Raw genomic sequence first — 26,207 nt, forward strand, 5'->3', positions numbered from 1 at the left:
AGACTAGTTGCTGCTTAGTGAACTTTAAACTGTGTAAGTTCGGAAAAACGGTCCACATACCCTTTTCCAACAGCGTCTGACGCAGAGCTTTGGCCAGCAGAACCCTCACATTTGGCACAGGATCTGAGGCAAGGCTTAAAAGGCTGGGGAGCAAGTGTTCAACGAACTGGTCCACAGGGATGCACTCCTCGCTCACCACCGCCTGCCACAAGAGAAAGCCACAGCCAAAGAATTGATACTTCTCCACGGTGGTCAGCAGGTTTCTTCTAAAAACACCCTTCCACAATTCCAAAGAAGTAATTTCGGGGTCTGCTGGTCTGAGGAGTGTGTGTGTGTGTCTGAATCTGAAAATCTCAACCACTGAATTTGGTTAGAAACACAGTTAACAATTTCTAAGTCCTCACCAAGGACTGAGTTATAGGTGGTATAAAATTTGGTGAAGAAAATAAAGGATTCTGAGTCAGACAGGCCTAGCTTCAAACCTAACTTGGTCACTTACTAGCTTCATGGCCTGGAGTGAGTGGCTTCACCTTTCTGGGCCTTGGTTTCCCCACCTGTATAATGGGGAAGTACGGGGGGGGGAGAATGGCAGATCATTTTTGCAAAGAATCTAGCAAAGCACCCACCAATGAAGGCTGAGGGCCCTCCCCTCTGTCACTCACCAGAATTCGGGTTCTGAGGGCCAGCGCCAGGCCTGTCTAGTGCCAGCCAGCCCCAGACTCCCATGCAGGCCCGGCCCCCTCTGTGAACACCTGACAAACGCTGCCTCGGCACACTGCCACTCCGCTGACAGAGGCCTACAGCTCCCGGCCAGCCATGGAAGCCAGAGTGAGCCCAGTTTTACAGGGGAGGAAACTGTGGTCTGGTGTGGGGCCACCGCAGGTCTCCTAATCAACGAGCACCAGCGACTGGGGGGGGAGGGGGGGGAGTCCAAACCAGGCGTGTGGATTCTAAATCCTGCACACCTTCCCGCGACAGGGTGACAAGAGCTGTGGGTGTCCACTAAGTGTTTCCCAGGTGCTGGGCGCATGCGAGGCCAGGCAGAGGCAGCAGCTCATCCCCCTCTGCAGCGTGGGCCCTCATCGGCCCCCAGGTCAGGCTCGCTCCCCTGAGCGGCACTGAAATAACCATCAAGTGACCCCCCCCTTCCTTTTGTCTGTCTTGTCGTGGGTTTTCTAAATCTTATTAATAATTCGTGAAAGCGCATACACACTGATTTTTCCTGAAGAAAATTAGTGGGTGTTTTTTTCCTTTTGTCTCATCATGGATTTTCTAAATCTCAGATCAAGAATTAAAAGACAAAAGCAAAGATATCTCATTTAGGGGCGCCTGGGTGGCTCAGTCGCTAAGCGTCTGGCTTTGGCTCAGGTCATGATCCCAGGGTCCTGGGATCGAGCCCCGCACTGGGCTCCCTGCTCTGCGGGAAGCCTGCTTCTCCCTCTCCCACTTGTTTGTGTTCCCTCTCTCGCTGTGTCTCTGTCAAATAAATAAATAAAACCTTAAAAAAAAAAAAAGATAACTCATTTACCAAGACTTATACGGACTTATGGACTGAGCCCAATCCCTCATTTACAGGATTGGCTTCTTCCTCACAGAAGTCTGTGGCGTCAGGCCTGTGGTTGTGAATCTGGCACTTTACTCAGCCACCCACTGCCCTTTTCAAAGCAGACCACGAAAGTACCCTGTGATGCCCCGCCAGCCCAACAGGGGGCCCTAGTGAGTCCTTTGGTGGGGGAACTGGGTATGACGGTCAGCCAGAGTCCAATTACAGCTTTACTGTAATATTGCAAAGCTGGGTGACAGGTTCATGGAGAGTCCATACTATTCCCTCTACCTTTGTACATGCTTGAAAATGTGCAAGGGGAAAGGTTAAAACTTTTTAAATAACACGTTAGCAGAGAAAAAAAAAAAAATCACGGTGTTAACACTTCCTGTGTGCTCTTGATAAAGTTACTTAACCTCTCTGGGCTTTAGCTGCTTCACCTTAAACAACTGGTCTGAAAGTACATGGGTGTTACATGCTTGATACACGGCCGATCTTAACCGCCGAGGATCAAATGTATGTATGATGAGCCACCTGGCATACAGAGGCGTCCAAGAAATGGCAGCCATCAGCCCCAGCCAATCTGACCCGCACCATTTCCAGGACACTAAGTAGAGAGGGTGACCAGAGATGCTGGACAGGCTGACATGAACTTCACTTCAGAGGGATTCAACAGTCTCTGCCCTAACCTACTGCTCTGTTCTTCACCCCACCTTCCCTGCCAGGCAGCTGGCTGAGGGCAGGGACAGGGATGACCACAGCCCTGGCCTGGGCACGGCAGAAGCAGGGCTCTGGGCCCCGCCCTCACCTCACCAGATGGAAGGTGCCGGGGGAGCAGGAGTTTGTTCACTCTCTGTCTGCGGCTTCTAGAACACGCCCAGCACACAGGAGACATTCAGTCAACATCCACAGGCCGAATGCACAGATGGGTGGGGTAACCCTGGGCCCATCCTTCTGCCTGACTGGGCCGATCACAATCTCCTGTGAGATAAAGGGGTTCGGTCCACTGATCCCCAAATTCCCAGCTGGTATTTCAGGGCTGGGATTCTGTGTCTGGTGCATCTGATTAACAGTCCACAGCAACATAAGCCCAGGGGAGATTCCCCCCAGGCCGTGCTAACCTGACAAATGAAAGCGAAAGCTTGCCTTCCAACCCACTTAGCGCAGTGCCGGAACCTTACGATGAGCTCACTGATGAAATTTAACCCCAGTGCGCGCTCACTGTGGGAGTAGAACTTCTGCAGAATGGCCACCACCTGTGAAAAGTATCAGAGGTGCACATTTAAAATGCTGCCATCCGTTTGAATTATGAATCCTACTCAACACAGAAACCAGACATTTTTATGCACCTTTAAAATGAATCTATAAGCAAGGGAGAGAGTCATTTTTGTCACGGTCATCATTAGAACACAGAGGAAAAAAGATGTTCAAATATATGACAACGCACATACACACACTCACCCACGTGAAACCCTTCATAAAAATGAAATTTAAAAAGGGACCGGCATTAGAAAAGAACATTCTTAATCTTAAGATTCCAAATTTTAGAAAATGGTCCCTTGCATAATAACTAAATCATTACCTTTCAGAACATGTCATTTTTATAAAACTGTAATAGCATGAGAGTACCTTAGTAAATCAATATTTTCAAGTGACACCCCCCCCCAGTATTCAGCTGGTATGAGCCCACATAAAACAGGATCAGCTCTTCTACATTGGAGCTCTTGCTCACTACTTTTCTACAAAACCATGCTGCCGAGTAAGCCCAATCTGTGTTTAAAAGGAACACTAAGCCATGGTTTGAAGGGTTTCTTAAATAAAATGACTTATCTACAATTTCTATCACTGAAGCGTACAACTTAAGAAAAAAACCATGTTATGTATTGATAAAACTGTAATACATTTCCCTAATTTCAAAATTTAAAAGCTGGTTTCATAGGTATACTGAAAAATCAAGAGCAGAAAATAAAGGAGTTAAAATGGAAGGAACATAAATATTCCTATTTCCAAAAATCACAAACAACAACAACAAAAGCCATGATTCCTTACTAGTTTGAAGGAGATCCACCGAACTTCAGAAACTTTATCTGCACACAACTTTAAGGCAATATGCATTAAGTAATCATAAACATCATTGGGATTATAGAGTTCCAAAATGAGTATCAGCTGTCTGAAATTAAAAAAGAAAGAAAGAAAGAAAATTATTTGGGGGGACAAAAAAAACACCTTACTAATTTCTCTTTACTCTCACTTCATCTTACAGACAAAAATAGCCAGGCTGGGAGATTAAGGCAAATGAAGACCCAGCAAGGCTTTCCATCAGTGAAATGCCAAAAGCAGAAAGCTGAGTGAAATACCACGCAAAGAAAAAGTGGAAAAAAAAAATAAATCTTCATTCTTCATCTCACGCACTCAAATCAAACAAAAAGGAAATAAATTAAACTTTGTAAAACAGAGGCTGAGAAATTTATGAATAGGGATACTATTTCAATTTGAGGTTATCGGTTCGAGAGCACATAAAACTTTGCAAATCAGATAAGGTAAAAATAGCCAGGCCGCTGAAGTTCCCAGAGATGCCGGGGCGCAGGAAGGCTCGGGGAGCTCGCGCCGCCCGGCCCCGGCCCCCAGGCGGCGGGCAGCGAGCGGCGGGCGGCGGCGGCGGGCGGCCCTGCGCGGTCCGCTTGCAGAGAACCGCGCGCACCAGCTCTTCACTCCGAGGGAAAGAAAGCGTGCGGGAGACGGCTGGCTGGGAAAACCTGCCACCAAAGCTTTCACTGTTTTCTAAATGGGGATGGAGAGAAGGGTATCAAAATAAATGGCATTACTTCCACGCTGGCAACGAAAGGAAATGAAAAAGAGATTGGAAGTTAGAATCAGAAACCAGGAGTGCCGGTGAATACTTTCATATCAAAAAGCACTGTTTTCAGAAAAATGATACCAATATCATGGTCAGGGGGAGCACAGAATTCATATCAGTGGCTCTGGCTTCAATAACCACGGCCGAGATGGAAGATAGCCAGAGCTCGGAGATAACGCTGTCGGCGGCGCGAGCCCTGCCGGCCCGGCCCCATCCCCGTGCCCGTGCCCGTGCCGGGCCCCCGGCCCCCGGCCCCCGGCCCCCGTTCCCCGGCCCTCGGCAAGCGGGTCAGCCCGGCCCCGGTCTCTTGGTCGCGATCCTGGCCCCGGGAAAGCGGGTCAGCCCGGCCCCAGCCCCAGCCATGAGCCCGGGCCCCGGGCCCGTTCCGCGGTCCCGGCCCCCATTTCTGGCCCCATCCCCGGCCCCCACCCCGGCCCCCACCCCGGCCCCGGGGAAGCAGGTCCGCCCGGCCCGAGACGGACCTGGCCGAGTTCCCTCGCACGGCCGCTAGAGGGCGCGATGCTTTCATGGAAAACGTGGGCCTGTTTTTCTCTCAGAATGTAAGCTGGGAACACGGCATAATGACTAAAACCTCAATCTCTCAAATTAAGCATAATGATTAAAGATCACAGCAAAGAGAAAATCTTTTAGTTTGCCCCTGGCATCGGCCAAATCATATCCTGAATAGCTGCAAAAGCCTGATGGATTTCTACAGCAAAGATAATGATTTGAGAGATTTCTAGTTGAGGGTAAGAAAAATGAAAACTAAAGCTGGGGAGATAAACCCCGGGCAGGGGCAAACTAACACCAGGCCGCCCACCATCACCACCAAATGCACTCGGCACCAAGCAGAGCACGTCGCAAAGCACGTGGCACGCCTGGGGAAGGGGACTTTAGCTCTTTATTCAAAGCTTTAGCTCTTTTAGAACCGGGCACACCTTTGACATCTCACCGGCCAGCACAAGCCAGGATTAAATAAGTCCTTCACGCACAAAATGACGTGCAGAAAGCAGCCACCTTGGGGGACGTTTTTATCTAATAATCGTCTCGTCTGGGTGAGACCTTTCCGTGTCTGTCTCTGTCGCGTCATTTTCTTTAGAAGCTGAAGTGCATACACCACGCTGTGCCCTGCAGAGAGGGCTACACTCAATGTTCAGAAAAGCTCTGGCAAAAACTCTTCCGATTAACAGGAAAATATTGAAGAGTGGGTGATTCATCTTTTATTTGGTTCGAATAAATTGCCTTATAGAACAGCAGAACACACTAATTCCACAGTGACTCGAGCCCTGTCTGCATCTGAAAATGAATGTCTCCCCGGAGACCGTGGTATTTGTAACTTAGAGCTTCGGAATTCACTTTATCCCTTAATAAAAACATAATCTCTTTATCCGAAAGAACACTATTACTGCTAGTTTAGAAATCAATTATAAGGTAGGAAAATTAAGAATTATTCCATCTAATTTGCCTTCTCATATCCCCAAACAGGTTTTACTTACTCTGCTAGTTCATATCGAAACCTCCAATTCCTGCTGTTATCGGTCACTACAAATTCTTGAAGCTGATAAAGATATTCTCTCCTCTTGTCTTCATGAAGCAACTATTTTTTAAAAATGTATACATAAATAAAAATAGAGAATCTCTCAAAATGACCCCAAATATACTGTCTGATCACACTTGAAGTTATACACTTGTTCCCGGCAAGAATTGGGCATTCCCCTAATGCCTTGAACTCCATCCATCACCCGGGGTGGCTGTGAATTAACGTTGCTGGGAACAGACCTCACGGGGACCCCTGAATGCTTCCAACCTTTCCCCCGGTTAGTGTATGTGCTTGTGTGTTTCCACATGCCCCCAGCTCTTCCTTCTCTCATCATTTCCTGCCTGCAAACAACACGTATGTGTGTGTGTTCCGAAGACAACGCCGCGGCTGCTTCCCGGGGAGCTGGTTCTGCTCATGTACGCCGGCACCACGAGAGAAAAGCCAACCCAGTGCATCATGCAGCCCAGTCTGTCAAGGGCAGCTCGTGGTCATGTGGATGCAAGTAATTAGTTTCTCTAGGTCATTTTTAAAGTCTTATTTTTACACTCATCATTCCTTTAGGAAAAAAAATTAAAAAGGCAAGCAGGGAAGCAGCAATGTCTTGCAGAGAAAGCCCTTCATGCAGAACTGAGATTGGGTTTCGGCTGGGCTCTTCCCCTGGGTGACTCCGGGCACGCTGCGCGCTACCCCCGGGGGGCCTGGGCTCCTTCTCCCTCACAGAGCATGCTAGGCTACATGTCTGCTATCCTCCACAGAATTAGGACTCCAAGGGACAGGAAGATTACGAGGAAAGATATAAAAATATTTACCCATCACTGAAAGAACACCCACTGTAAAGACTCTGGATGTATACTTCAACCGGAGAAACCCAGACTAGCTGCTTTCTGTTGTCCATGGACACTTTCCACAGCTCGGCTTTAAGAATTGTTTTGAAGAGGGAAGGTTTGTTTTTTATATGTAATCCTTCTTCCTACCTTTAGAAAATCATACAGGTGTTTAAGAATTCCTATTCGTACTTCATCCAGGTCCTTTAAAAATCCATTGAAGACGGGCACCAGGTCAGCTGCTGTGAGCTGGTCCCCCAGAATCACGGCCAGCTCGTGGATGGAGAAGGCCAGGGTCCGACGCACCTTCCACTGGGGGTGCACAGGAGCCCAGACAAACCGAGGAAAGCAAGCACAAGGCCATGTTACCAAGAGCGTTACGTGGCGCTTCTAGAATAAACCTGACACTGCCGGCGCGGGCCGCCACGGGCTCCATTTCATCGGAGCCCCATCAACATGGCGACGGCTCCCGCAGCAAATACAGGCCGGCGAGCCCCGCCGCGCCCCCCTTTTCTTCCCCGGCAGATGGGCCACCCCATTTCCATGGGTGCCTCTGAAAGGGCTCCTTTTACCTGCACGTCGGAAGCCAGCGTTTCGTACGTGTGTCTCAGGCAGTGCCAGTTCTGCCTGCCCAGGGTGAGCGCCACCCCGGGGAGGCTGTAGGCGCAGTGTTTGGCTATGTCAATGTCGACAGTCTGGGCGCGAGCGGGGTCGGTCATCGACACATACTGATCGAGCAGGGGCTGAGGTATTATATCCTGGGAAACAGCAGAGCAAGGAAACCATCATGCTTGCAGGAAAGAAGGAGAATACTCGGGAAAAACAAGGGGTCTGGGACTTGGGGGTGAAAACAGCAAAGCAGAGATGTCAGGGGAAGAAGAGGCCTCTGAGAAGCTCGGGGCTCTGGACTGGCGGACTTCTTGGTCTGCAGGTGAAATCTTCAACTGGGACGGAACGATGCTAAAGCAAGGCCCACACTAATCTTTTCCCCATTCGTCTAACATTTGATATCCCAGAGAACAGTGTGGGCACCAAGGTTTGGTTAGCCTGATGCACACAGCTCTTGAAAATGGAAACACTCTTCCCTTGTAGCTACCCAGCACCTAGAGCCCCGGCCCGGACACGCCGATTGTCACTAGCTTTTTCCAACTGACGGGACAGCGCCTTCCTATGACATCACTCACTTACCTTCTCTTCCATCAGGACAAGGGGATACGATAATTTAAAACATTTAAGAGTTCTTACATAGCACAAGAGCCTAGCCACAAGACAGAACAAAGACAAACACAGGTCAATCAAAGAATCTGTCAAAAACTTTTCAGACAACAACAAAAAAAAACCTGAAATGACTTGTATAAATAGACACTAAATGCTATTTACAGATGTCAGGTTTTTTCTCCTATTTGACTTGTTTTATTAAAATACTATTCTAGATTGTTCAAAAGAGACTTTAGTACTCCTTTAGAATTTGTTTTTTAATAAGTTAGAGAGGAAATTGTAGCAACACAAACGAGTGAAGCTATGTCATTAATATTGACGGAAGAAAAATATCTGGTTCCCATGGCCATTCTTAAATTTGACTCCCAGAAAAGGTGACATTTTGAGCTGCTTTTCTTTTCAAGGAACAAACCTGTAATTTAGATTTATTCTCCTCAAGTGGGGCGGGGAGATGCCTCTGCTCCATCTCCAGCTGGTCAATGGCCCCACCGCAGGGTTTGCCGGGGTCCTGCAGAGTTGATTGGATACGTTAGCAACTTACCCCAAACAGAGAGCCATCCTATCATTCTCCCTTCAAAGAATCCTCTTTCGGTGCTGGAAATGACCTCTGCAGACCAAGACCAGTGCTTCCCTGCAAGTCAGGGGTCTCTCTCCAGATGTTAAAAAAGACATCTGCACAGGCATAGATGACATGGTCAGTGATTTTAAGGGCCAAGGCAAACAGATATCATGCATTTTCATCTCAAGACTGCTTGAGGCCCTTAAAGAAGACAGGCTGGATGTCCATGAGGAGCCACCACTTGAGTCTGCACTGACCATTCTTTAAGCCCCAGCGTCCCAGGGTGGTTAACCAACCCCCTTTTAAGAGTCACACGATTAAGACAGAGACCACCCCAGACGGCAGGGCGAGCAAGCACGTCCAGTATTTCCTGGGAGCTGGAGACGTGCAGCAATGTGGACCCGTCAGGGCGGATGGACAGGCAAGGAGAAGACCTGTCTAATTTGGGGGAAGGTGTGGCCGATAAAGGAGTATTTACCTGGAAAACTATCCTCGATTTTCACATGTACAAACACTTCTAATGTTTGCTGATGAACCTTTACAGTAGGTTAACAATTAAAATGAGCAAGAACACTCAACAGTGACATATTGGTCTCTGATCATTGATTACATTAGCGGAGATGAACCTGACCTTCTCCTCCACCCGTCACATGGGTTCCCACGTGCACTTGAAATGTCATACTGTCTACCAGCTTAATGGATCCTGACAAATCAGCTCAATATATGATCCAGGAAAGTCGATTAATACACCGATAGATGCTTCGTTTGCTCTGAGGCACACTACCACGGCCTTCAATTCCCAAGATTTTCACTGAAATATAGTGCTTATTTTAATAGAGGACAGGATAAAACAGAAATATTTTGGCATGATAACCTAAGACCTCAATTTCTCCAAGTTCATAAATTCATATATATTAATGTGTAATAAATCATTCTTCTTCTTTCGGCAGTTACTCTGGTTCCAAAGTCTTCAGCGCAGTTGGCATGAACAGCACTTCCTCCAGGAGCCACGTGAGGTTAGGTACACCACCACAGGCCAGAGCAACCTCCAGAGGCACTGTGAGGTCATCTCCCCAGAGAACCACCGGGCAGCCAAAAGACACAGGTGAGAAGCAACACACCTCCCCTCCCCGCCCTGCACGGGGCATCTCGCAACTCAGATGATGCACTAAGAAGGCAGGGTAGAAGCAGGGAGCAGGGTCAACGTCAAGGAGCCGAGTTAACCAGCCCCCTGGCCTCAGCCGCTCTTCTGTCGTCTCTACGAGACAACACCATCCTCATCATTTAAGCTCTCGGAGTTTTTTGGTCCCTTTTCCTTCTTTTGCAACTGGATGCATCCTGACTGATCCCAGTGGAACCTAAGAATCAAGCTGCAAATTCAAGAGCCCTGACATCCCACAACATAAACCAAAGGTCTGCTTGCACCAGCCCTTCAAAATCCTTCATGCAACAGAGCCAACTTGGAGGAATCTGTTCGTTTCCCTTTCTCTCACTTCTGCACGTGACAAAGAAGCCCCAGTCCGATCAGGTCTCCGCCACAGTAGACGTGGCCACGCCTTTCTACCTAACATGTGATTTCCACATTCCAGGCAACACGGGTAACAACAACCATTTTCTTGCCTATTTCTGAAAACAAACCAGCAAAATAGGATATCCCCTCATTTCTTACTAATCGAAGACAACTGTCAGCAACTCCTAAACACTTTATATTCAGGCTTTTAAGTGGGTCTTTTGTTTTGTTTTATTGGAACAGGCCTAGAGGGGAAGGGAGGTGGTAAGTTCATTTAATTGCTAAGATAGAATTATCCACTGCGTGGATGGTGGAGCAATTGGTACTCTGGCCTTCAAGACCACGGGTTGGAAGAGATGATCCATCATGGCACAGGAAGTGAGGAGACGCCAACATGCCCAGGACTTTATGATCTTGGACCCGACCCTAATTTTAATTCTCTAGCCTCGCCCCGACCTGGGAAGGACCCCAGCTCAAAGTGGTCAGAGCAGGTCACTAGGAGTGAGGAAGCCATCAGAGCCTCCAACCCCGCGCGAGCTGGAAGGCTAGGGAGACTTAAAGTGCGAGAGAGTTGTGGGCCCCTCCTCTCCCTGGATGTGTCTCACAGGGGCTAGCTCCAGGTTGCAGGATAAAAGCCACTGAGCCGCTGGCTTTTCCAAGTCTCTCCTCCAAGAAACAGCAGGCCAGTACCACTACTGGGGTGACCACGTGCCCAAAGAGCGTCTCCAGAGCGAGGGCCTGACGCGGTGGTCCGCCTGCTGAGGCCGAGGCCGGCTTTCAGTTCTAGGAGCCGCGGAACCCACCTTGTGCTATTATGACTAAAAGCTGTAAAACAGCAGTGAAATCGGGCACTTAGATGGTTAATCCCCACAAAGAACTGAGACTCGACATCTTTGGAGAAGAGGGAAGGTACTCGTTGGTCTCTCCTCTCCTGTTTTTGTGGAGGAGAGTCAGGGTTATCAATCACCTGATTGATTGGTTGTCTAGTTATCCAAAACATGACCTTAAGAATAAAATTAAATTTGCCATTTATCATCTCTGCCAGGATATATTAATAAAAGAAAATGCAGCTTTGTGATTTCTGTCACATCGTCTGGGCAGAGGGAGAGGGCAAACACGTACTGTGCTTTGTAATATCCTGGGCTCGGAGAGCTCCTTCTGCGATGATGAAGCCGACAGAGCCGTCTGATTGTCCGAGGCAGGGCTGGGGTCGGAAACGGACCCCTCATGCCGACCTTCCATCGGCTGGTGCTCGGGCTCATTCACAGAGTCAAGCTGTGCGGCTCTCAGAGCAGCTGATAAGACCTGGACCTGAGCTGCAGGAAGAGAAGTTCCAAGAATTTTAATAACTTTATTTGATTTGTAGGGATTCACTTGAGAAGGATCTTCACAACGAGACAGTCTGGACGCAGGCGCCCCACACACGGGCGCACCTTCCACACACCTGTCCCTGCAGTAAGCATGCTCTGCAGTCCCAGAATGAGCTCTTGGGGAGGTGGTGATATTTAGGGCCATTAACTTTAACTATTCCAACTAAACGCCAGCCATGCACAGAGCATCAAATCTGAACTCGAAACGCCTCAATGAAGACAATCAGAGTTTGCTTCCATCATCTCTCACAGAAAGACAACACACTGTTCCTGAAGGCCAGTGTCTGGGAGGTCCACCTACTCGGTGAGGGGGTCCTGCTCCCCCATGTATAAAGGAGGATTGCTGCCTTCTCCGCAACTCCCGCCCAATGCACAGAAATCGATCCATCTCCGTACACACAGATGAGTACAGATCTTGCTCACCAAGCCCCAAGGACTATTCATTTGTCCACAGCATGACTGCTTGAGACCCTCCTAACAGCAGAAATGACATATTTCACACACCTTTCTGTAAAAACAATCTGATGTGCATGTCCCCAACCTCCAAACACACACACATACACACAATAGTTCCTACATCCTGTTTTCTACGAGGTAAATTCAGTAGACCTCAAGATTCATTAAAATGTTTAGAGCTCATAGCTGGCTCCCCACTCGGCCCAGGACAAGGTCCCACCTCCTTAGTGTAACCCATCAGGCCCTTCCCAATGGCCCAAGTCATGTTTCCAGATGCAGCCAGTCCACAAGTCCCCAGCGTGTCGTTTATTTCTGAAACTTTCGGGGTCACGGATCCCTCTGAGCTCTGATGAAAGCTATGAAAATGAGGCACACACGTATACGCAAAATTTTACAAACGATTTCAAGGGACTGAAAGAACCCTCTGACACATCCCTCCCCACTTCTCTGCATGGTGGGTTCCGAGCTGTCGTCTTTTGGGGCCCACGTGAAACGCCGCTCCCTCTGCAAGGTCTTCTCCCAGACATTTCCTCTGGCCCCAGGCGTCCTGCCCTGTGCTGCCACAGCACGTCCCGCCGCCTCCCGGCCCGGCCCCGGCCACACCCTGTACCAATGGTGGCTTACGGAGCCCCCTCCATGAGACCGTGTGCCCGTCACTGCTGCCCCAGCACCCAGCCCAGGGCCCACCACTGAGATGAATGCTGCTTTAGAAATGCGGTTTCCAAAACCAGAAACCAAAACCTTTGTCTATAGCTATTAGAAGTGATATGTTACATGTGCTCATTCCTTCGGCAAACATTGACTTAATTTCCTTTATAAATTTAAAGAGAAAGAATAATCACAGGGCTAACTGGATTTTCACATTTCCTTTCCCGAAAGCTTCACAAATCTTTGCCCAGCAACAGCAGCAAGTGTTGTTTTTCCCAATCTCCCCAACCCAAGGAAGAATACAAATATAGCACTGTTTAGAGCAAGAAGAGGCGTGATAATGGATATGGATCGCGAGGCCCGGCTCCCAGATCAGACGCTCAGTGGGAGCACTAGTCATAACATGAAAAACACCCCAAAGAAGAAGTTGTACTTTCCCTTGCTGTACAAAGACAAAAACCTTAAAGTTTGGCTAGGGCTGAGTTAATAAGCTCCAAAAGGAGCACCATCCTTAGCTGTTAATAACGAGAAAAAGCACTATAACGTGGAAAATGATGTAACAGCGTCCAAGCAGCTAATAAAATTTCCACTGTTATAGATATGCCCACAAACTCTGCCTTTCTATTAGAGCTGCCTTCAGCCTTGCACAGCTGCAAAACAAGGAGGCAGAACCCTGGCGGGGCCCTGCACAGAGGTCCCCAGGGCTCTGGCAGTGCTGAGGCTGAGACCCTCTCCTGGCCATCTGTGCACAGTGGACATGAAGTGAGCGCACGCACACGCACATGCACACACACACACACACACACACACACACACAGGCCTGGCTAACGCCCAACCCAGAGACACCCTGTTTTCTCTTTAATCACAACGGACAACGTTTACCTTGAACGTCCGGATCATTCATCAGATGCTCCTGCAGACTATCGAGGACTTTCTGAATCTCGCTCCTGGCCACACAGCTGTGGTGCACGGTCTCGGGCCTGCTGCAGCCCTTTTCCTGGGGCCCAGCCTCACTCAGAAATAGCTCTAGGTCCTTGCTTATGTCAGGGAGAGGAGTTCGCCAATAAAGGAAATTACTGAATACATCCTCAGGACTCTCTGGGCAGGCAGAGGAGCCCGGTCCAGGGTGGCAGTGGATGGGGAGGTTGTCCCCATCAGGGAGCTTCAGGGAGGCACCAGCCTCCGGGGAAAGCCTGGCTGACTCAGCTCCAGTCAAGGCAGGATCTTCCACTGAGTTTGCCATGAGGCCACCAGAGGAGCTACTGCTGTGCAGATCGCTGGTTCCTGTTGACGCGCCCTCCGTGGGCAGGTCCGGCTCCGTGTGTACCAGCTTCGTGGAACTAGGGGAAGATTGAGGGGAATACTTTTAGCGCCATGTAATGGACTGGAAGTAAAATGGGAAAACGTGAGCTCCACGTCCTCCCAAGCCCGGTCCTCCTCTCTACCTGGCCGCCCGACCTCCTGTGTCTCCCAGGGCCAGAAGCTCATAAGCTCACAAGAGCATAAAAGGTCCAATCATCCCCCTCTGCCCACCTGGGAGTATTATGTGCGCTGAAAATGTCTTGCACAGTTCAGCCGATCCCTCCATTCTATTCAAGTGGTGGATGAGCCCTGGCTTCTGCGGACACGCCCTCGGTGGGCAGACTGCATGCACTCACTGCTCGCCAGTGCCTCCACCAGGGGGCAGCCACCGGGACACAAGAGCCACCGAGACCACTGGGTGAGTCCTGAGCAGGAAGGTGCTGCACACAGGCCGGACACAGAGCAGGAGCTCAGTGAATTTTGACGGAGACAGATGGAGGGAAGGATGCACCAATGGTAAAAAGGATATGTACTCTCTGAGATGTAAAGTACCACTCTCCTGCTCCCGTGTGATGCTAGCAGGGGAGAGACGCTTACCAACGACCTCGAATGGTCTGGTTGGTGTGTACCCATCGGCCTCCGAGGAAAGATGAGAAACTCCAAGATCAATCACTAGAACTTACTAGAAAGGCAGGATGGCGTCCACTAATGGTGAGTCAGGACTGTCACCTGTACGTGCAGGTAACATCCTATATTTATGGGCATGTAACATTGCATGGTACAAACAGACATTTGGGAGACCTCACATCCTCCCTATGTAAATTATCCAAAGAACTTCATTAATCAAAAAGTAAGAGAAAATTTTCTTTATAGGTTATTTAATCACTACTCTCAATGAATATTTTATCTAAATTTAGGAGACATGGTAGCTTCATTATTTATAACCCAGTAGTCATGTTTCAAAATCATTACTGCAATTACTTTTGCTTCTTTACATAATTAAAGCTCTAATATCCCATCTTGCCCAGAAGGTCACTGTTACTAAAACTCCAGACAAGATAATTGCTAAAATTTTAGGTGGACACTTAAGGTGAAGCACGGGCCCTGGTAATTATCCTGCTTGGAGCTCACCAGGCCGAGGAAGTGTTACCACAACTGCCCGCACTGGGTGACCCGGAGGCAAGAGCAGAGTCCAAATCCTGAGCTGGTGGTCGGATGCTCAGGGTGCCGTCTTCTCGAATATAGAGGCCGGCCCTGGAGGGGTTCGCAAAGGTGGAAATGAAGGGGCCCAGGGACTGGAAGGCAGCCTGGCGCACCTGCAAACAGAGAGCACAGCGCGGTGAATGTGGCGTCGGCCAGGTGTGACCCAGGCCGGGCAGCTGGCCGACCACCAGGCTGGTCGCTGTCCGCCGAATTAGGTCCAAGCAGATTTACTGCTTTCTAAGGCGTTCTCCAAATTCCAAACTGACTCTTTTCAACAGAAATAAGGAGAACTTTAGTACCATCATGCAGTTTTTATTCTTCTAGAATTTTAATTCCAAATCAAGCAAGTCCAGACTTCATAAAGCACCTGACCAGACCGTATGAATCATGACAGGCGTGTTTGTGAGAGTAACAGCAAAGGTCACTCTCCACTGAGTGTTTCCCTTCTCACTCCTCAGCCCTATGATGTCCGGTCACTACAAATGTTAGGGTGTGTGCCCCCTCCTTCACAGGCACCCAAGCTTTGGAGATTTCGAGTGCTCCAATCCCCACGAGGTCTAAGTAAGCCAATCAGGAACCGAAAAGACAAAATACATAGTCACAAGTCCAGAGGCCAAGATGAGGCCAGTCAGCGAGCTGCGGCTGGTGGCCCACGCGGCCGAGCTGCCCGCACTTACCCATCGGCAGGGGTCGCTGATGAGCTTGATGAAGAGGGGTGACAGCTGGGCTCTGCGGACCTCGGGGGACGCGCTGTAGGACACCGCCATGAAGCACTCCGCGCAGGCTTTTCGCATCCCCCAAACATTATCTGAGCAGAGCTCAAAAAATTTTGGGATCTACCAAAGCAAATAAAACCATGCTACTCAAACTTGGCTACCCTGAGGAAGGGCAGAACCTTTTTTAATGATGTAATTAAGGCACAGCCATAAATTAACGACCAAGAAGAGGGAAATATATACTAGTCTAAAAGGAATCATTTGAGACAAAGAGAAATTATGGTAAGAAGAATAAAGAAACATTTCCCTTACCTCTTAATTCTAGTAAATGACTTGGTTAAAAGGCAGAATGACTAATATTCACATATTACATAAGGCGTTCTCCAAATTCCAAACTGACATAGCTATGTGAATTATATAGAGAAAAATTGTGAAATGACCTTGAAATTGAGTGGATATCCCAACTAGCTCACCCATCCAGGTATTACGACCTTTAACTAGGGTCTTTTAGTGACAGAAGGTATATTGTTAAAAACTGATAGTAATGCAAATAATTCCTGTTCACAGAAATGCAAATTGTGTCCAGTGGAATGCACCTGATTATCACCCTGGATGCTGAGCAATTTTGAATCCCCTTGCAAGGTCACTTCAGTATCCTCTGGTCTGACCATACATGTGTGGTACTTTGAGTTCTCCATTAAGCCAGGTATTGTACCTTACTGTTTCCCTCGTGAATAAATGACTTAAATAAAATCTTTGGCATGTTCGCTTTCCATCTGTATGAAGGTCATGATCACATCGTCTTTTAAAATTTATCCTTTAATGGGGCGCCTGGGTGGCTCAGTCGGTTAAACATCTGACTCTTGATTTCGGCTCAGGTCATGATCTCAGGGCCATGAGATCGAGTCGGGCATCAGGCTGTGCACTGGGCATGGAGCCTGCTTAAGATTCTCTCTCTCCCTCTCCCTCTGCCCATTCCCCCCGCTCCTGTGCTCTTTCTCTAAAAAATATTAATAAATAAAATTTATCCTTTAAAAATGAGGCTCTGTTTTTTATATCCTAATGTAAAATAATCAGCCAAAATGCCCCACAAATGGGAATATATGATCATGGAAATATCCGCCCACAGGAAGGTTAGTATGTTGGTCACTGCTGTTCTTCATTCAGATACATTAAGTAGAAGACAACAGTGGCTGTACATTCAGAACGACAGCCCACTAAAAATTATTTTGGGGTCAGAACTATGTTGACATGGCTTGCACTTGAAATAAAATAAAATGAGCTTCTGAACTTAAATTTAAAAATCAATTTAAAGAGTATACTTTTTTGAGGTTAAATTCTAACCACACAGGTTAGATATCCTGTCCAATAAAAATCCTGTCCAGTAAAAGTCAAATAAAAATACAGGTTGGATATCCTGTCAAATAAAAGTGGCAAGCACTTATTTAGCATAGTTCTGCGTAGGCACCAGGGAAACAGAGATGAACATGATAGGGTGAAGATCCCACATCAGCAAAACTATAATGAGGTGTGATAAGAGACACGCACGTACTCTGAGCAAAATGTTATGGGGATGCTGAAAAGGGAGAAATTAATTCTCTCTGGCACAGTGGGTAGGTGAGTCTAGACAAGGAGAGGACTTGACAGAGGCATATGCACATTCAAGCTGGGTTTGAAGTGTGAGCTGGGTCCCACCAGGTGGGGAAGACACTGGAAAGAGAGGGGCAGTAATGAGCAGAGGTGTGGAAGGGGGAAAAGCAGAAAGCCTCAAGGGAGCTGAAAAGCCACCCACTGGCTAGTGAAGTGGTTCTCTGCCCTGCTGTGCATCAGAATCACGAGGGGATTTATCAGAAATGCAGACCCCTGGGCCTTACCTGCCTCCCCGCCTCCCTGCCCATCCCATGAGTCAGATGCATGGCCAAAGGTGAGACCTGCCCAGGCCGGGACAGTGTTCAGACTTGAGGAAGGCAGCTGGAGGTGAGGCAGGAAAGGCACTTATGAGGGCACCCAAAAGGCCAAAAAGAGTCTGGATTTTAACCTGTAACCTAGAAAAATCCCACTGGTCTTGAAGCCCAGGAGTGAGATGGTAGAACAGTGTTCTAGAAAGAGCAGTGGAAAAGAGACGGATAGAGTGGCTTAGACAGTGAGAAGAGACCAGGGAAAGCGACCAGTGAGGAGGTAGCAGCAAAAGCCCACAGGAAAGTGGGCTGGGGTGACATCCACGCCGTGCCATGGACCAGCTGCCTACTGCTTATGAAAAAACGTTGGCTTCGGAAGTCAAGAAATTTGGAACTGATGAATGCAAAATTGAGCTGTCATTCCAAAGTAACAGATTCATAAATACAAAACTTCACAACCAATTTTAAAAGCACCCTAAGAAATGCACTAGCAATTACGACTGGCAAAACTTCACATACCAAAAATTTCTCAGTGGCTTCTTGTCCAACGGCGTGACAAATATCACCAAAATTTGTAGCACACACCTTAAAAAGGCAAAAGGCATACCTGTTATTGTCTGCTTCTTTTTTGTCTTACCAAATTGTGACAGCTAACAAGCAGAAGCCTCGGGGGCAATGACTCCTCTAGTCAGGCACCTAACAAGCACTTACCGAGCCCACCACCTACACAGCCTAGCCCGGTGCCTCCAGTGCACTGGAAACAGAAGATTTACAACACAGTACCAAATCCTAGCACTTTCTGGCTCCTAATTGATCTCAATACATAAGGCATTTGGTTAGCAATAAAGCGAAAGAGACCCTTACTATTCTCTGCATGGTAAATGAGACCTATCTTCTTGCCGATGCGTCATGAGGAGAGACCAGAGGGAAGAGGGCCGGTTACACAGCAAGGAGGAGGAGGAGGACAAGGAGGCTGTTGAGGGAGGTGTGGCAATGGCCTTCGAAAGGAAGAATCTGGTAACCAAGTGAACAAGCGACTGAAAGGGAAGGGGAGGGCAGGGGTTAGCATTGGAAGGTACGGCAAAGGTAAGAGGGTTCTGAGCAAAGCAGGCCAGATCATGAAAGGCCATGCATGTCAGGGCAAGGGCATCTAACTGCAAGCAGCAAGGTCCCAGAGCTGGTCCTTCTGTGTCTAAGAGCAACGGGCTTACTCTCACAGGATCTCGTCCTCAGGTCCCTATGCACGCCCTAGTTTCTGTAAAAATGGGCAACGCTGCTCACACGTTTTCCTCACAGAGGTCACAGGGGCCACATTTCTCTTCCAGCCTGCATCTACTGAAGAAGTCAGGACACTTCCAAGGAATCGATTTTGAATTTTCTAACTTTTTGAATTTGTCAAGTTTTGAAACTATATGTCCCAACCTTCCGGACTTGAAAGAACTTCCCATCACCACACAATTCGCAGAATCGAGGCAGCAGCAGGCTTTCAACTGTGCTCTTGCTCAGCATGGAAGCCAGTTTGCAGATTATCTATAAATGAGAGAAAAATCAGAGTCACTTGAAATACCAAAGCACATGTATTGCACCACGTATCACTAATTAAATTCCAAAAGCTGATATTCAAAATATTGCCAAAATACCCAGGAAGTAAACACACAGAACACCTTCTTTTGAGTTTTGTCAAGTGATGCGATCAATAGAAGGCCAAATTTTCCTCAAGGTTTACTCAGATAAGAGTCTGTCTGAAGCTCAAGAGTTGCCATTTGCCAGGTACCCAGCATATGTCTGAAACATCAATGAACACTTTTTGTGTTCTAACTCATTTTACTTCCCTCAAACCCTATGACCTGGGTATTATTTATCCTTACTTTTGCAGATAAGGACACTAACACTCAAAGAGGTTAAGTGATACAACCAAAACCCAGCAGTGGTGAGGCGGGACACACAACTGGTCAGAGAGTAAAAGCAACCCAGGAATTGCACTACTGGGTATTTACCCCCAAAATACAAAAACACTAATTCAAATGGATACATGTACCCCTATGTTTATTGCAGCATTATTTACAACAGCCAAAGTATGGAGGCAGCTCAAGTGTCCATTGATAGACGACTGTATACAGAAGATGTGGGTGTGTGTGTGTGTGTGTGTGTGTGTACATATATGTATATATGTGTGATGGAATATTACTCAGCCATAAAAAAGATGAAATCTTGCCATTTGCAATGACATGGATGGAGCTAGAGGGTATAATGCTAAGCAAAATAAGTCAGTTAGAGAAAGACAAATACCATATGATTTCACTCATATGGGGAATTTAAGAAACAAAACAAAAGAGCAAAGTAAAAAAAAGAGAGAGAGGCAAAACCAAGAAACAGACTCTTAACTATAGAGAACAAATTGATGGTCACCAGAGGGGAGGTGGGTGGGGGGATGGGGAAATAGGTGATGGGGATGAAGGAGTACACTTGTCATGATGAACACTGGGTGTTGTATGGAAGTGCTGAATCACTGGGTTGTATACCTGAAACTAACATTACACTGTATGTTAACTATACTGCAATTAAAATAAAATAAATAAAATAAAAAGAAAATGACTGGTAGGCACTGGAGAGTGACCAGGTGCTGGTGGAAACTGAAGGAAAGCAGATCCTTGAGAGAAGGAGCCATGCTGGGTAAAATGTGCATTGCTCCTGCTTTTCTGCCCAAGCACACCCCCTGTTCTGCATGGCTATGCAGTGTAGCTAGACCTCAAGCAAAAGTTATAGCTTTACTGGCTTGAAAAGTAAGAGAACAAAGAGTGAGGTTGCCAAAGCAGCCAAAAAGTGAGGGTAGAAATCCTGGGAAGGAAGGAAGCAAGCAAGCAAGCAAGCTAAAAAAGGGAGAGCCCCCAAATCTGTGATCAAATACTACTCTAATCCTTGGCTGAACTCGGAGCCATGCATACACAGAGGAGATGGTAAGGTTCACAGGAAAAAGCCAAATGCTTGAAAGCAGAAGGAACTGAGTGGTTTCAGCTGCTGACTATTACAGAGGAAAGAGAATCTGAACTCTTTGCTAGAACAAAGTCAACACTCTTCAGAAGAAAGTAACAGAATCCAGAGTTTCTACAATGTTTCATCAGGAAGCTAATAAGAGGCAATAAAAAATTCATAGACATTACACTTATCATGATGAACACTGAGTAACGTATAGAATTGCTGATGTATAGAATTGCTGAATCACTACATTGTTCACCTGAAACTAATATAACTCTGTATGTTAATTACAGTGGAATTAAAATTAAAAACTTAATATTGAAAAAAAACAGGTATCTAGAAAAAATCCATAGACATGCGAGGAAATAGGAAAATGTGACCCATAGTCAAGAAAAATATGTCAGTAGAAACAAACTCATAGAAGATCCAGACGTTAGCATCAGCAGACTTTTAAAAGGCTTTAAAGCAGCTGTTATAAATATGCTCAAAAAAAATATGAACTAGTCATACTGAATGAACAGACAGGAAATCTCATCAAAGAAATGGAAACTATAATAAAGAACCAACCAAGCCTGCTGGTAATAACATAGTAACTTGGTCCAACATACCCTCCGGCACATAACAATTAGAGAATCTTGAAAAAAAATTAAAAACTACCATTTGAGAGCCTGGAGAGCAACCAAAAGGCAGAAGCTAGAGGGGAGGTTATCCTTCAAAGATGAACTACAATGAGAAAGATCTGGAAGATAGATCCAAAATCTGTGTATTCAATTTGCTGAGATCTCTGGCTGACTGCTAAATTATACATGCATGAGGAAGATCCCAGGGGACCCAGCAAAGGAGCAGTGGCCGGAAACAAAGTAAACTGAGCAGATATTTCAGCAGCTGCTCACCACCAAGGAGAGAGCAGGGAGGTGGAGACCAGACAAGACACATGCCTGCTACATCAAAAATCACTTTAGAGCACTTTATAAAATGAAATAGACATCTAGTACCAAAAAAAAAAAAAAAATCACTTTAGAGAAATAAAACAGAATCCAGAGTCTCTGCAGTGTATCACTTGTAATGTCTGGTGTTCAATTAAAAATAACTACCTATGTGTTGACAGGAAAAGGTGACCCATAATAAAGAAAAAAAGCACTCGACGGAAATCAACACCAAGATGTTCCAAATGTCACAACTCTTACACAAGGACTTTTAAAAAGCTACTATAGGGCGCCTGGGTGGCTCAGTTGGTTAAGCGACTGCCTTCGGCTCAGGTCATGATCCTGGAGTCCCGGGATCGAGTCCCGCATCGGGCTCCCTGCTTGGCAGGGAGTCTGCTTCTCCCTCTGACCCTCCTCCTTCTCATGCTCTCTGTCTCTCATTCTCTCTCTCTCTCAAATAAATAAATAAAATCTTTTAAAAAAATAAATAAATAAAAAGCTACTATAAATATAACAAGGATTAAGAGGAAAACGTAAGCATAAAAAACATATAAAGAATCTCTATATCACAGAGATACAGAAACTATAAAACAGGTCAGAGTGGAAATTCTAGAGTTGAAAGATACAATAACTGAAATTAAAAACCTAATGGGTAGACCTACCAACAGGTCAGAGATGACAAGAGTCACTGAACTTAAAGACAGATCAATAAAAATGATCAAATCTGAACATCAGAGAGAAAAATGACTAAAACAACAAAAAGAACCTCAAAGACCTGTGGGGCAATAGGAAGCACCCCAACTTTGCGTAATCTGAGTCCCAGACAGAAAGGAGAAAGAGAATGGTGCAGAAAAAAAGTACTCAGAGGAACACTAGCCCAAAACTTCCCTAATCAGGCGAAGAGCATCAACACACAAATCCAAGGACTTCACAAAAGGCAAAGCAGGATAAGCATTCACTCTGCAAAGATAAAGAGAAAAATCTTAAGAGCAAGCAGAGAAAAGAAGGATGCTATAAATATAGTACAGTATGCATGACAGCTGACTTCTCCAGAAGACAACAGGATGAGATTTTAAAGCGATGCCAGAAAAAAACAAAAACATACCAATCAACCCACAAGTCAATATCCAGTAAAACTATTAGCCAACAGTGAAGGCAAAATAAAGGCATTTCTGGATAAAAAGAGAAATCTCATTCTCAGCCAATCAAGCTCAAAAAAGGACTTAGGTTCTTTAGGCTGAAAGTATGATACCAGATGGAAACTCAGATCCAGGAAAGAAAGGAAGAGTACCAAAAATGGTAAAAATGTGAGTATAAAAGGCTATTTTTTCTCTTTTCTTAATTTCTTCAAAAGATATAATTGTTTAAATCAAAATTTATAATATTGTATTACCAGGTTCATAAGGGACATGTATGTCATAATGTATATGAAAACAATAGCACAGAGGAGGAGAGGGAGTGAATGGAATGACATTGTTGCAGGGTGCTACAGTTTTTCAAAATCCTCACAGAGGAATTAAAATATAGTACTATAAAAATACTCAACTAGTCCAAAAGAAGGCAGGAAAGAACAGAGGAACAAAAACAGATGAGATAAATGGAAAAAAAAATACCAAAGTGGTAGAACTACCAAATATAATCAATAATTATATTAAACATAAACAGACTAAAGACTCCAATTAAAAAGCAGAAACTGACAGACTGGATATAAAAGCAAAGCCCACCTCCATGCTAATGAAAGCAGGAACACTTTAAACATAAAGATATTTGCAGATTACTGTCAGAGGTAATGTCATTCCTTAATAAAAGGGTCAATATAGCACAAAGATATAAACATAAAAGCTTTACATGCTTAAAAGGGAAAAGATGGACTTAAAAAGTTTTTCCTCCTTAATAATCTAGAAAAATATAAGCAAACTGAATTGAAGTAAATAGAAGGAAGTAAATAGAAAGTAGATATCAATGAAAAAGAAAATAATGAAATCAGCAAAACCAAAAATAGATTATTTGAAAATATCAATAAAATTGATAAAGCCCTAGCAAGATGATGATCAAGAAAGAAAAAAAGGGGGGAGGAAACACAAATTACCAATATCATAAATGAAAGGGGAACATACTACAGATCTTACAGGCATGAAAGGGATAAGGATATATTTTTTTCAAGATTTTATATATTTATTTGAGAGAGAGAGAGCATGAGCATAAGCAGGGGTGGGGAGGGGCAGAGGGAAATCCCCACTGTGCAGGGAGCCAGATGCAGGGCTTGATCCCAGGACCCGGCGATCATGACCTGAGCCGAAGGCAGACGCCTACCTGACTGAGCCACCCAGCATCCCAAAAGGGATAAGGAAATATTGCAAGCAACATTAGTCCAATAAATTTAACAACTTAGATGAAATTAATAAATTCCCTAAAATGCACAACTTACCCACTGACACAGATGAAATAACAAATCTGAATATCCCCATATCTGAATTGGATTTGCTATCAAAAACCATCTAAGAAAACCCTAGCACCAGAGGTTTTACTGGTGAATTCTAACAAATACTTAAGGGAAAAACAACACCAATTTTGAACAAAATCTTTCAGAAAATAAAAGAGCAGGGAATGTTTCCCAACTCATTTTTTGATGCCCAAATAACCCAGATTCTAAAACCTGACAAAAACTAATAGGAAAAGAAAATTGCCTACAATAGTCCTCTTGAATACAGATATGAAAATCAACAACACAATGTAAGCAAATAATGGAGAAGGGAGCACTCTTCATGGTGGAAGATCAACTTGAACCATCAATGGACACCATACTAGTAGGGGGAAGTCTGATGAAAAGCACACTCTGACTCCCCTTCTTACGTCCAGAGGAGAAAGTAGTACATAAAAACTGGGCAGACACCACCTCTATCTCCTAAGTCCCCAGTTAATGACGGCCAAAGTCAGAACACACTGAAGTCTTGGGTCTCCCGCCGTGATACATGAGAACACGTTTCTTCACCTTTCTTGTCAGAAACGCAGAGCCTGAATCTAATCAGGGAAACATCAGACAAACCCAAACTGGGAGACATTCTGCCCAAGAACTGGCCTGTGCTCTTCCAACATGTTAACGTTACAAAATTCAAAGGCTCAGGATCTGTTCCAGATACAAGGAGACCAAAGTGTTGTGACAATTCCGTGCATTGTGTGATCCTGGACTGGCTCCCAGACAAATGACATCTGCATGTGAACTGTGGATGAGATATTAGCATCATATCAAAGTTAGACTTCTTGATTTTGATCGATGTACTATGGTTGTTTAAGAGAGTATTTCCTTGTTTTTAGGAAATACATACTGAAAAATGTGGGACGAAAAGGGCATAATGCCTCCAATTTCCTCTCAAATGGCTCAGAACAATACTTCATCACACATGTATGTGTATGTGTGTGTGTGTAAGGACAGAGACTGTAACAAACTACAGGAGGACCTGGTAGAGGGTATGCAAGAGTTCAAGAGTCCGTTCCTGAAAATTTTCTACAAGTTTAAAACTAAAACAAAATGAAAACTCACCCCCCAAAATTTTTAAAGAACTCTCCCACTCCCCCCACCAAAGAAAAAAAGATGGAAGGAGGAAGAAGGGGGAGGACTTCCTGTCTCTGTGGTCTGCTCTTCCCACCGTACACACGGCCTTAGCAGAGAAAGGTCCTGGGTTAGCAGCTCACCCACAGCTACTTGGAATCTGCACACAGCAAACATGAGGGAAAAGCACACTGACTGGCAGGAAGAGGGGTGGGGCCGAGGGGAGGGGAAATGATCCCCACAAAACAAAAAGGCTTGCGTCTTCCGAGCTCGGAGGACATATCTCTCTGACCTGACTCGAGGCAGAGTTGTACAGAGTGGTGGCCACAATAAATGAGCACGCAAAGCTCCCGTATCCAGGGGAACAGACAACTGAAGAGTGCCCAGTAGCTCCGTCTACCCCTCTCCATCTGCCACACCCACATGACCTTATTACTACCAGTATAAAACAAATACAGAGTCATTAAAAGCCAGCCAGCACACCAAGTGACAAGAAATGATATTCCCGTGGCCCTGGGAACTACTTGCATGGAATGACGATCTTCACTTAGTTGCTTGGAGCCAACTATTCTTTATAATACACAACCACAACATTCTTTTTAAATAAATGCACAAATAAAAATGAGCTTAAAAATAGGAATGACGACAAAAAATGAGGAAGCCTTAATGTGAAAACGTGTTGAGAGAGAAAAATAGGCTTCTGACAATTAGTTATAATCTCAGAATGCTAATGGCCTTCCTGCAAGCAAGAGGAATTATAATTGGTCTCTGGTGGCCTGTTTATGCTGTCTAGATATAATTACAGGATGCAGCGCTTCCAGTTTTTACCGATTCATTCATTCAACAACTAACATTTACTTAGTACTGACTCTGGGCCTGGCACTGTGCTGGATGCCGATGGCGGAAAGACACCTGTGTTTAGAAGCTCACACTTCTGAAGGAGAAATAAACAAGTCAAGTTCACAATTCGATTGCTAAAGGAGGGAGTCACGGACATTGTCTGCCATCTATAGAAAGATTTCACAAACCAAAATGCGCATGTCTGTGAGAAAGCAGGATGGAAGAAACCAGCCTGTAATTTACACTGCATAACTCAATTTAAAAATGCCCA

General features: G+C 45.8%; 1 protein-coding gene across 2 annotated transcripts in view; it reads right to left on the minus strand.

The window, feature by feature from the left end:
* LOC118537057 (serine/threonine-protein phosphatase 4 regulatory subunit 1-like) overlaps window positions 1–26,207 on the minus strand; it is a 79,714-nt gene that overhangs the window by 2,674 nt on the left and 50,833 nt on the right. Inside the window, exons 7-19 of one of the 2 annotated variants that reach the window (XM_036094394.2) lie at window positions 19,067–19,174; window positions 18,164–18,229; window positions 15,708–15,866; window positions 14,959–15,143; window positions 13,408–13,865; window positions 11,174–11,367; window positions 8,395–8,490; window positions 7,337–7,522; window positions 6,915–7,076; window positions 5,897–5,997; window positions 3,593–3,713; window positions 2,665–2,799; window positions 61–202 (exon numbers count right to left, since the gene is read on the minus strand). In XM_036094394.2, the coding sequence (XP_035950287.1) occupies window positions 61–202; window positions 2,665–2,799; window positions 3,593–3,713; window positions 5,897–5,997; window positions 6,915–7,076; window positions 7,337–7,522; window positions 8,395–8,490; window positions 11,174–11,367; window positions 13,408–13,865; window positions 14,959–15,143; window positions 15,708–15,866; window positions 18,164–18,229; window positions 19,067–19,174 (2,113 nt within the window). Of the gene's footprint in view, window positions 1–60; window positions 203–2,664; window positions 2,800–3,592; window positions 3,714–5,896; window positions 5,998–6,914; window positions 7,077–7,336; window positions 7,523–8,394; window positions 8,491–11,173; window positions 11,368–13,407; window positions 13,866–14,958; window positions 15,144–15,707; window positions 15,867–18,163; window positions 18,230–19,066; window positions 19,175–26,207 lie in introns of those variants that run through there. The other variant, XM_036094396.2, reaches the window with a different exon arrangement.

Source organism: Halichoerus grypus, chromosome 10, assembly GCF_964656455.1.
Source record: "Halichoerus grypus chromosome 10, mHalGry1.hap1.1, whole genome shotgun sequence".
Taxonomy (NCBI): domain Eukaryota; kingdom Metazoa; phylum Chordata; class Mammalia; order Carnivora; family Phocidae; genus Halichoerus; species Halichoerus grypus.